This window comes from Bubalus kerabau, chromosome 8, assembly GCF_029407905.1.
Source record: "Bubalus kerabau isolate K-KA32 ecotype Philippines breed swamp buffalo chromosome 8, PCC_UOA_SB_1v2, whole genome shotgun sequence".
Taxonomy (NCBI): domain Eukaryota; kingdom Metazoa; phylum Chordata; class Mammalia; order Artiodactyla; family Bovidae; genus Bubalus; species Bubalus kerabau.
Window position 1 is genome coordinate 8,944,150 of NC_073631.1, and position 12,364 is coordinate 8,956,513.

General features: G+C 43.1%; 1 protein-coding gene across 1 annotated transcript in view; it reads right to left on the bottom strand.

The window, feature by feature from the left end:
* Window positions 1-1,460: 1,460 nt before the first annotated feature.
* VWC2 (von Willebrand factor C domain containing 2) overlaps window positions 1,461-12,364 on the bottom strand; it is a 127,122-nt gene continuing 116,218 nt past the window's right edge. The window contains exon 3 of the mRNA XM_055589437.1: window positions 1,461-1,816. Within this exon, the coding sequence (XP_055445412.1) occupies window positions 1,665-1,816 (152 nt within the window). The 3' untranslated portion in view covers window positions 1,461-1,664. The remainder of the gene's footprint in view (window positions 1,817-12,364) is intronic.

Genomic DNA, 12,364 nt, shown 5'->3' on the forward strand with positions numbered 1-12,364 from the left:
TATTCCTTTTTTGTGGTCACAATTAATTTGTACTTAATGGATGCTTAACTTAAATTTTGGAATAAATGTATGGGACAAAAAGCTTTAAAGACGTCAAAGAGTGACCATAATTCTCCCTTTTCTCCATAAACCGATTAGTCTCTGGCTACCTTTTTCATCTATGTGCCAAGTATTGATGTGATTGGTAAGGGCAGAAGTATTCTCTAACACACACTGATCAGACCAGCGGGGACTGGCAGTGGCTTCTTTTATCCACATGAAGAGAAATGGAGTCAATTTGGAAGGACACGTAACTCCAGGAACACTGCACGTGACCTTCAGTGCTACTTTAACATATTCAACAGAACTGCTTTCTCACTTGGCTCTTGCGGAGTGATGAACACAGGGCTCTCATTCAGGACTGGACTATGCCAGTCGTGGAGGAGAAAGGATCAGCCCCACGAGTCCATGGACTAGCTGGGTTGTCTGTACTGCATGTAGATTGAAGGCATAGATTTGCTTGGGAGTTCAGTTTCCCTTACCGCTCCTCTGAGAAACAAAGGCCCCCTATTTGCTTTCTTCAGCACGAGGCACCAATAATGCAGATTGTCCAGCCTATTCTGCTCCTCAGTTTATGGCATTATGTAAAGTCATGCTTAGAAGAAGTAAACTACGTGAAGTGACATATTTGTGTGCATCTACCCATGGCCCACGGTGTGGGAGCTTTGAATGAAGAGAAAAATGGTGTATTGGTTACCTTTGTAGCTGCATCGCCCAAATGACTGAGCATGGAGATAATAAAAGCAGAAAGTTACAAGAAGGAAGTATTAATATTTGTGTGAATTAGACCGGATCCTTTCCCTGGTGGCTCAGAGGTAAAGCCTCTGCCTGCAATGTGGGAGACCTGGGTTTGATCCCTGGGGCAGGAAGATCCCCTGGAGAAGGAAATGGCCACCCACTTCAGTACTCTTGTCTGGAAAATTCTGTGGCTACAATTCATGGGTCACAAAGAGTCAGACAAAACTGAGCGACTTCATTTTCACTTTCATGTAAGGATCAACACTACATACATCTCTGTAATGAAACAGAATTTGGACAGGATCCCACCTGAAACTGTCACCACATTGTTAATCAGCTACACTCCAGTGTAAAATAAAAAGTTAAAAAGAACTTGGGACAGGATCTCAGGAAAAATCCATTCTCTTATCTCATGATCCATTCATGGGTGCAATATTCTCAAGATTCTAAGGCGAATCAGCGGCTGCAAATAACCCCCTGCGATGGAATCAGGACTGAAAAAGAAAGGCAGGTACACAGCTCGGACAGTTGACAACACAGCATTTTTAATCTGTATCTATAGAAAACATGTATAGAAGCTCTCTAATAGAGGGATTATAGAAATACATTTCATATATAATAGTGGACTTCAGTGTACTTACTGTGAAAATAGCACATTTATTTAGAGACGGAATTTTTTTTTTTTTTTTTGCCCAAAGTTCTTGTGGATGTTTTGAAATACGTCCAGTTCTTTCTCTTGCAGTCTTTGTGATAGAAAGCAAAAGGACCAACAGTTTTCACGATTCCTCATCGAAAGTCTTATGTGTTTAGCTGGTGCCTCCCAGAGTCGCCCAGAAGTCCCGGCCGGGGCAGTGCTCCCGCAGACGCCGAGGCGCGGGCGGCCGGCCCTACATCTGCCTGCACTCATGTCTGGTGCACATGGCCTGGCGCTCGATGCGCCACGTCCCCTCCTCGTAGGTGCAGTGACAGATGGTGCACTCATCCGTCTTCACCTCTCTCCCGGCAGGGATGACAGCGGTCTCCGCAAAGCAGTTTGGGCCTGAAAAGAAGAAACAGGCTGTACTGATGTATGACACATGTGCATAAGTATACCACAGATATAACCGGGGACTTTGCTCTCCCCTACAGGTTTTATCCACTCTCTTTCAAGATGGACAGTGAAAAAGTTACGGTTTCAGCCTAGGACTGCTTCCCACTTTTTTCCTGAAATGCAAGCCATGTTGTTGAAAAGTTTTATGAGTGACAATCTTGGGATTTTCATCTACAGGCTATTCCGTTCTGGGGCCAAATCTGCAATCGCTTGATTGAATTAATTCCAAGTCATCACAGAAAAACTTGATTAATTGGGACTTTCAGAGAACAAGGCTTATTAGGAGAGACAGCAGAAACAAGCATATTGCTCAAACTGAGCTAAACTCAGTGTTACCACCACATCTCTTAGAGCAGGTTTCAAAAGTCAGTGGATGGAACAGCCACCCGGACGACTCTAGAAACCCTTATTGCTCGTCCCCCACCAGGACTTCTGACTCACAGCTTCTCTACCAACAGAGGTGCCACGTGCATTTTACTCCATGTAAAATCCAGGACACAAAGAGATGGGTGTCAGGGAGATTTCCAGTGCGAATTATTTCCATTGGAGCAAATGGTTTCTATGTTACGGTTCACACCCCCAACTCAGAGGGGAACAACTGTGCAGACTCCAAACCTTCTAAAATGAAGACTCGGGTCCTCACTGCAGCCTGAAGAGACGCGCTGACCCTGAGTTTCAGCCCGGGGCACTCATGCTCATTCTCCCTTCCTTTGCTTCTAAAGTCTCTGACAGTGTGCTCACACCAAAGCACGTTCAGCGACACTTTTCAAGTCATCAACAAAAATCACAAAATTAAAAAAGATAAATTACTTCACTAAAACTCCAGGATAAAAACTGGCCTTTTTATAATTCCAGTCAGAATAATTCTAAGCAGAGTACGCATGCTTCAGTGGCTGCGGTCACTGTAGGACTCTGGATCTTTGTCAATGATTTGCAACCACTGCAGTCTTTATATTCAATTATCCCAAATTCAGCTGGTGAGAGAGGCCAGAACGTCAGGCTGCTGTGCTCCCAGGGCCTTTGACTAACTCCGTCAGCTGCTCTCAGCCTTCTCCATGTCTGCACCAGCAACACGTTTCAGCTCACCTCGGCTCCTCTGGAATCAGCCTCTTCTCTGAGGGGCTGGAGTCCTTTGGTAGAAAGGAATATTGAGGATCTGAGACCTGATTATTGCAAGTGCCTGATACTTCTGCGGTGACATTGCTCCCAGCCCCTCTCAGTGGGCACAGGTAGGAAGGAACACACACACACACACACAGGTTTTAAATGGTGAGTTTACATTATTAGAATTCAAAATCCTTTCTTAGATTTTATATATGTATATCTTTTCTCTTACAATGAAACAGTTCAAATTTAACATATTTATTTGAGTGATCCTATTAACTCTTTGCTTAATTGTACTTAGATTTTAAATTATCTACCTTCTCTTGCACTGAGACTGTTTATTAAACCATAAACATGTTGGGACTTTCCTGGCAGTCCAGTGGTTAAGACTCCCCGGTTCCACTGCAGGGGAATGCTGGTTCAATCCCTGGTCAGGGAACTAAGATCTCACATGCTGCATGGCCAAAATAAAAATGATAATAATAATAATAATTAACATACTCATCTATTTTCTCTCTTGCACAGTTACATAAATGTTTTAAAATGACACCATAAGTGTTATTCCTAGTAAAGAAAAAAATTTTTTATAGTTCTTACAGTCAGTGTATTTTATTCACAAGTCGCTCAGTCTTCTCTCTGTGTGGTCCTTGGGACAGTGATGTGTGGAGTGAGGTTCCTCTGCTTCACTGCATCCTCCCCCTCCAATCTTCCTTCCTCCTCTGCCACCTGCCACCCAGCCACTGCAGTAACCACTTTTACTACTAGTTCTAATTTATCCCCTAGTGTAAATTTTTAAAAGAGTAAACAAATTATTCATCTTTCTTTCACAAAAGATAACATTCTCCTAACTGTGTATTTGGGTTTTTCACTTCTAATTTGTCTTGGGGGGTCACTCCACATCTGTACACAGAGCTCATGTGAGGCAGAGCCCTGTGTCCCCCAACACACGTGGTCACTGGGGACTTGGAGACTGCCCCCTCACCCCATCATGTATAGGAAATGCTTAAATGTGGAATGTGTTTGTTATCATTTGTTTCAGGCAAGGAAGAGATATGGTAGAGCCAGGCTCACAAGAAACTGCTGATAGCCTTCTAGTAAAATCTGTACTCATGAGGAAAAGCAAAATCCCACATAAATACCAAGTGTTCAAAAAGGAAAATTAGGGGAATTCCCTGGCAGTCCAGTGGTTAAGAGCCAGCATGTTCACTGCCGTGGGCCTGAGTTCAATCCCTGGTCAGGGAACTGAGATCCTGTAAGCCCAATGGTGAGGCCAAAAAAGTAATTTAAACACATGATCTGAGAAGGGGAATGTAGCAACTCACACTGTCTCATATAAGAAAGTCTTTGCTCTATAAGCTTTCAAAATACTTATATATAATGTCATCTTCCTATTGTTGATTGATGAATAGTGAGAAGAAACCCTGATTCTCAGCCTCACTAAGATCAACTCTGGATAAAATTCAGGGCAAAGTGCTACAAGCATCTGGACCATCAGAGGTTTATCTCCCAGGCCTGCAATTTAAAAAGAGTAATTATTCCTGGTAAAATTTTATTATGACATAATTCGTACAATTTTGACCATTGTTTCATGTGGATTATGTCCTATAACCCCTTCCCAACACCTTGTAGAACCATCTGTGTTGCTATGCACACCACGAGGGGATGGCTTTGTCCAACATGGCAAGATTGACTGAAGGGGAGAGGGATTTGTGTTCCAACTTTGTGCATTTTGTTCAAAAGTCACTTAACTTTTGTCTCTGTGTGGTCGTATCAGTGACACAGCGTTAGGCTATATAAATGTTGACCCCTGAAGAATTTACAAAATAAACTTTATATATATGTATATATAACTTATTCTATATATAATTTATATATGCATATATTTTATATAGGTTTATACATATATTTTATGGGCTTCCCTGGTGGCTCAGATAGATTTATATAGATATATAAATATAGATTTATATATATAGAGAGATATATATAGATAGATTTATATAGATATTTATATTTTTCTGTATATATCTCTATATAAGTCTATATAAAATATATATGTTATATATATATGCATATATGGTGGTGCTTTAGTCACTAAGTCTTGTCCGATTCTTGCAACCCTTGTTCTGTACCTGGCCAGACTCCTCTGTCCATGGGATTTCCTGGGCAAGAATACTGGAGTGGGTTTCCATTTCCTTCTCCAGGGAACTTCCCGACCAGAAGTTGGAATCCAGGTCTCCTGCACTGCAGGTGGATTCTTTACTGACTGAGCTATGCAGGGAGCCCCGTATATGTATAGATAGATAGATGTACTCACACACATACACCAAAGGAGCTGATGGGGTACAGTGGGTGTGTACACGTCTGTGTCATTTATCACAGGTGTAGCTCCGTGTCACCACCACCAGAACGAGGACAGAGCTGTTTCATGACCTTAAACTCAGAGTCGAAAACCCAGGTTAGGTTTTCATCAAGTACAAGTTATGTTTCCCTGCCGGGCGCTGATTCCCATGGAGGCCTCTGCTCTGCTGAGTTGTGACACTATTTCTGTCTCTATATGTCTGCAATTTTAGGGGCATTCAGTTTGCTTTGTGATCTTACTTTTCTGATGGATCTAAAAAATATTACTGATGTTTCAGTTTGTTGAGCTTCTTACTTGTGTTTAGGAAGAAAAGGTGACTGGAAATCCTATAGACTGATTTTTGAGCCCACTTTGCATTCCTGGAGAAAACAATCCCACGTGGTCATAGCATAAAATTCATTTGACTTGCTGGATATTTTGATGAGACATTGTGTTAGCACATATTCATTAAAGATACTGATTTGTACTTTTAAAAAATATTGTTTTTGTTGAGTTTTGGTATCAGGATAATACTGATTTCATAGAATGAGATGGGAATTATTTCCTCCTATTGCTGGAAGGCATGATAAAAGTGATATTAATTCTTTAAATGTTTGGTATTTTTCTCCAGTGAAAACAGTAGGACCTGGAGTTTTGAGGGGAGTTTTAAAACTATGAATTCTGGTTCTTTAATAGCTTTTACACAGATTAAAAAATTAGTTGCTCAATAGTGTTGCTCTTTGTAACCCGATGGACTGTAGCCCACCAGGCTCCTCTGTCCATGGGATTCTCCAGGCAAGAATACTGGAGTGGGTAGCCATTCCCTTCTCCAGGGGATCTTCCCAACCCAGAGATTGAATCTGGGTCTCCTGGGTTGCAGGCAGATTCCTTACCATCTGAGCCACCAGGGAATCACCCTTCATACAGATTATCTGTATCATATTGAGTAAGTTGAGGTAGCTCATATTTTTCAAGGAGTTGGTTCATAACTTCTAAACTGTTAAATGTATGTGTGCAGAACTGTTGTTAGTACTCCTTTATTATCCTTTTAATTTCTGTGAGATCTATAACATCTCCTGTTTTATTCCTAATCTTAGTAGTTTGCATCTTCTGTATTTTTTTTCTGTATGTCTTGCTAGGTGTTTATCAGTTTTATTGATCTTAGAAAACCAGCTTTTTATTTCATTAATTTTCAAAACTGATGTTCGGTTTTGTTATCTTTTAGTTCTTCTCTTTACTATTTTATTCTATTATTTTTAGTTAGTTTTCTTTTTCTAGTTTCTTGAGTTGTTGGCTTATATTAACAATTTGAGAATTTTCCTCTTTTCAAGTGTAAGTTTTACTTCCATAAATTTCCCTTTCAAATCTACTGTAGCTGTGGTCTCATAAGTTTTCAACGTGTAGTTGTTATCTTTTCATTTTCATGGAACACTTACTTTAATATTATAGATTTGTAGCCCAAGAACCACTAAGAGACTTGAGAAAAAAATACCACATATGAGAATTTGATGAACTAAAATATAAGTCACTGAAGAGAACCATGACATACAAAAGCAAATTCTGGTCACCACAGTTATTCAGTGTCAAATAAACCTTCATTAGAAAGTAGGGAATAGAGAAAAATAGATTTTAATCTTGACTAACTAATCTAAATATAATATCTAACTTTCTTATTTATATGGTACTTTGGAAGAAATATGAACCATGCAGAGTTTTATAAATATGAAAATGAGATTTAGACCATTAGTCCAAGTCACATGACTCATAACTAATTACTGATACATTAAATTCTGTTGATCTGGCCTGGCCATTATTCAAGGACCCTCAGGGTAAAAATGGCTAATTTCAGAATGGACACATCATATAATGTTTTCTTGCTGAAGAACAGCTGTGCAAGCAGGCAGCTGATGGGCACTGCTGAGCTGAGCTTTTCTGTGTCCTTCTGACTTCAGAGCAGGGGGGTCATGGTGGGGGGTGGCTGCTGTTCACATCACCTGGACCCCATTAATACGGGCACCCCTTCACTGGACTGACGCACAGTGTCAGAACAGTTAGTGTCAGGCCCAGCCCAGGCCCCGAGGTGCCAGTGGAGGGGCTGAAAGACAAGGAGGTCTCCCCGTTACGGGCCCAAATCAAATCTCCCGAAAGGGAGTCTGTGTTGAGTCCCCAGCTTTGTCCTAATTACCAATGTGAGTAAAACGGTGTGGCTGCCATATCATTACACAAAGGGTGCTGCAGCCATCAAGCCATCACATTACAGCTGCCAGATGTGAGCCCTAGGGGAACACAGCATGGGGACAGGAAGCCAACCATCTAGCCCTCATCCACTGCTGCCACCCCACCCCACCCCCCAAGATGGACCCAGAGGAGACTCAGGTTGAGAAAGCCCAGGACACTGGCCCCAGGTAGCTAAGGTGTAGCTCAAAGGAATGATTTCAGGGAGCCCAGACCCTGCACTTCCCACAAACAGAAAAGTGCTAAATTCCTTAACTTGAGATGTCTGGTTTTCCTTAATTAACAGTGTTGATGTTCTGACCACCTTGTCTCTGTTGCAAAAGTTCCTATATATCCTGGTTCCTCCCATACCTCCTCTGAGCAGTCCCTCAGATTACCCTGAGAGGCTGATTCCTGGGCTTAAGTCCTCAGTTTTGTCCATCAAATAAAACATCATTCTCAACTTCTGGGTTGTGCTTTTTTTTTTTTTTTTTCCAGTAAACATTAGTACAACCCAGCCCAAGATAGGTGCATTCACTGAACTAACAATAAACTAGGCTGAGACTCATGAATTTCAAACCCAGCCTGGACGGCTGACACCTGTAATTAAGCGCTCCTCCTGGCTGCTCCTGTGTCTCCCGCAGAGCTGCCTGTCACCATGCCCCCTGCTCCCCTTGCTCTCCCCAGTGGGGAGCTCCTGGGAGCCAGAGCCACAGACACCTTGGAGTTGCATCCCAGGGTCCAACACTGCACCTACACAGAGCCAGAGCTCAGGACAGGTACACCCAAGTGAAAGTTTCAGAATTAAATAATGAATTGACACAAGAAAAATAAAATTCCTGTGGCTATATAGATGGGTAAGCTGCCAACATGCTGTAGATTTTACAAGGACTGGTGAGTCACAGGAAGACAGGATGTTAATGAAGAAGAGCCCAAATGGGTACCTGGGGGCTCCTCCTCCTCCTCAGAGACTGAACATTGAGGAAGAGAAACCCAGACAGCTGACCTTGTATATGTTTCAGGTGACTTTAGATATGTCAACTAAAAAAACGCATAGTCTAAAAGTTGCAATTATGTTTCATTTGGCATGTTTTTGAGGACTGTAGCCTGGGAAGCAGCCTCTCAGTGAACTCCAAGGGTCTGTTCAGAAGAGATAAAGGAGGAGCCAGGACACATGGGAATTTTTGCTGAAAAAAATATGTAGTTGAACATCAAAAGATTATGCTAATCACAAAATCCAAACATCACAAGCTAGTGATTTTAGCACTTTTATGTGTATGGGAAGATGCAAGAGTCTGGGCTCATTGAAAGCATCCCTTTGATGTGCATCTTAGCTATCTAGGGCCATTGTCCTGATTTTCTCCATCCTGCATTCACCCAGAGGTTCATGTCAGGGGTGAGGGGGCAGCTACAGGGGCTGATGCCTTGGTGGCCCCAAATTTATTCTTTACTGAAATGGCAGGTGACATTTTTTTGTCCACAGATATATTAATGGCATTTGGAAAAGGACTGTTTCCTGGAGTTGCCATTTCTTCCACTCTTCATGATGCTACTATTTTGAAGGCTAAACTTGATGATGTGCCATCGTATTGAATAAAGCTGGGCCTAACTAGCAGAGTAAGATGATGAATCGTTTAAACAGCCTGGCCACAGCATCTGTGTTTCCTCAAGCAGGTGAGTGTTTGCACCTTGTGTGTGGGATCAGAGGGAAGCAGGAGAAGGCAGAAGATGCTGTCAGAACCTGGGACCTCGGCCAGTAGACTGGTCCCTTGAAGGAGAAAGTCCCAGGACCTGGGGACCCAGAGCATCACAGGAGAGGAAACCAGGAGGCGGCTGCAGGCTGGTGGCCTAGACGGAATCTGGGGATGCTCACGGGCACCCCTTTGGGTCCTGCTTACACCCCAAGAGTGGACAGTGAGTCCCAGGAGCTCAAGCCTCCCTCATCAGCTTTCCACAGTGACCACTAAAACTATATTGGAAGAAATGGTGTAAATTGGAAATAAATGAAAACAACATAACCTCTAAATATTCTATCTGAATTCAGTGAACCTTAGAATGCCTTTGGCAATGGCAAATGTGTACTCTGTGGTCATCATTCCCATGTAGCATTCTGAACTAGGAGGGCCAGCTGGCATATTAAATTATACCAGAAACTTTGCAGAGAAAGATATATGTTTTGCAAAAGAAAGTCAGATATGCAACCTGAATTCAAATATCTTGATTTCTCTAAGTTTCAACGTTCCCATCTGCATGTTGAGGCAATCTGAACAAAAGACCTCCAGAATCTAATATTTGTAGTATGAACGTTCTTCACCTCAATTTTTCCACCTTGCAGTTAATACTCAGGCATCTCTTGCAGAAAAAACGGAGAGTAAACAAATAAGAAATGGAATATTTCCTGTCATATCAGGATGGAATCACAAAGATGTCACAGTCGCCAGGAATTCCAGCCACCACAGACGGTGAGCTGGTGAGCCCCAGGAAACTCAGGAAGGAAGGAATACCTGCCCTCTAGCAGCCATCAGACTGCAGCCATTCCCTATGGTGAGCCCTGAGGAAACTCAGGATGTGGAAACACGGGATACTGGCCCCAGATAGCTGGGCTGCATACCAAAGGACTGATTTCAGTGAGCTCAGACTCTTGCATCTTCCCATACATAGAAAAGTGCTAAATTCCTTAACTTGGGATATCTGGTTTCCTTTAATTCACAATAATCTTTTGATGTTCACACTACCTGTCCTTTGCTGCAAAACTTCTATATAACCTTGCTCCTCCCCTTGCCTCCTTAGAACAGTTGTCTCAGGGTCACTTGAGATGCTATCTCCCGGGCTTAAAGTCCTAATGTTCCCACTGGATAAAACATAACTCAAATTTTAGGCTGCATGTACTTTTTCAGTCAACACTATCCCGCAGAGCGCCTTATCATCTTCTTACTCATTTGGGAATTGTTAGTGTTGAATGAAAAAAAAAAAGCACAACCTAAAAGTTGAGAATTACGTTGTATTTGGTGGACAACACTGAGGACTTCGGCCTGGGACACAGCCTCTCAGATAACATAGGCTCAGAAGAGGTAACGGGGTGGTAGGGCGGGATATACAGGGATTTTATAAACAAGACCAGAGAGTTGGAGCATCAAAAGATTACTATGAATTAAAGAAAACTGGATATCCCAGGTTAAGGAATTCAGTGCTTTTCTACCAAGGGAAAGATGCAAGAGTCTGGGCTCACTGAAGTCATCCCTTTGATCTGCACCTCAGCTATCAGGCCAGTGTCCTGTGCTCTCTCATCCTGAGTCTCGTCAGGATGCACCGAGGTGGGGGAGCAGCAGTGACTGAGGGCTTGCCAGCAGGCGGGCAGCCTGTTTATCTCCATCCCGAGTGCCCTCAGGCCTTGCCTTCAGGGCAGCTGTAACGTGATGATGGCTTGACGGCTGCAGCATCCTTTGCTTGGCAGCAACATTTTCCATTCACACCACGATAGAGTGTATGAAAAACTCTCCCACTGAGATCAACTCTAAGGTTTGGATAAAATATACGTGTATTTAAAAAAAAATGGTTTGACGATGTCAGACAGCAAAGGACTTGGAGGTCGAGCTGTCAGAGAAAAGGCAGGTTCACTGAACTGAACTCCACACTCACAGCCCCAGTGCTCAGGGTGTTTGCAGGATCTGGAGCAGAGATGCATATCTGCTGAAAACGGAGCTCAAGGTGGCAGCCTTCTGACTGAGCTGGGAGATGGGAGTTAGCATTGGAGCTGCCAGGACAGCTGGGATCTGAGAGGGAGGCTGTATCTGAGAAGAGGGAATCGCAAAAAAGTGAGGAATTTTCCTTCCAGGCATTTACAGAATGCAGAGCTGCGATGTGCCAGCCAAGACAAGCAGAACCCAAGCAGAAATCAGTGGCTGGGTGGCTGGAGCTTGCAGAGACCCGCCAGGACTGCAGTGCTCAGGAGGGAGAGTGGAGGGGCCCTGACAAACAGCAGGGGTTTTCAACCAAGGCTTCAGAAAGGCTGTGTCCTAGGAGGGGGCGGGGGAGGTGGTGGGAAAGATGCCTGAACAAAGCCTCACATCCATCCGCAGCTAGATCACTGTGCCCTCCTGTATTCTGTCAGCCCAGAGGCTCCATGCAGAGCCTGTACAATGTCCCTTTCATAGTATCTGTCATTTAATTAAAAATAGCCAGGTAAGCCAAGAAATAACCCCAAGCCAAGAGACACAAAATAGGAAATGAGAGACTCACAGGTTATCAAGATATGTAACAAGTGACTATTACAGAAGGTTTTTTTAAGTAATAGATGGACGTGATCCAGAAAAACAGAAGAAAAGTTGGAGAATTTCACTGAGAACTGCCTATACTGAAAAAGTTGAAACTGTAAGAGGCAATAACAAGAATTCAGTAGAGGGTTTGCTAAAAAGATGAGGCAGAGCAGAAAAGGGTATCATTGATCTAGAAGACTGGGCTCCCGGCAATACCTGTGAAGTGAATGTGGTGAGATCAGAAATGCGAGGACAGCCCCCTGGGATGCACCAGCAGCCACAAAAGATACCTGTCCCGTGGACGCCTGGTCTTGCGGTTCCACATGCAGACAGCAGTAGAGTCGGCCGGTCCATGCAGCCCATCCAGGCGTGATGGGATTCTGAGCCAGCCCCAAGGTGGTTCCTGGGTTGGGTGGACCCCCACCACCATCACCACATTGGGCTTCTCCAAAAGCCTAGAGGATCTCATTGATTTTGAATGGTAAGCTGTGCAATCAGTAATAATGTTATGAATTAGAAAAAAAATCTATACTCATAATGGCATAAAATGTATTGAACCAGAGTATTCCTCACCCTATTTTACAC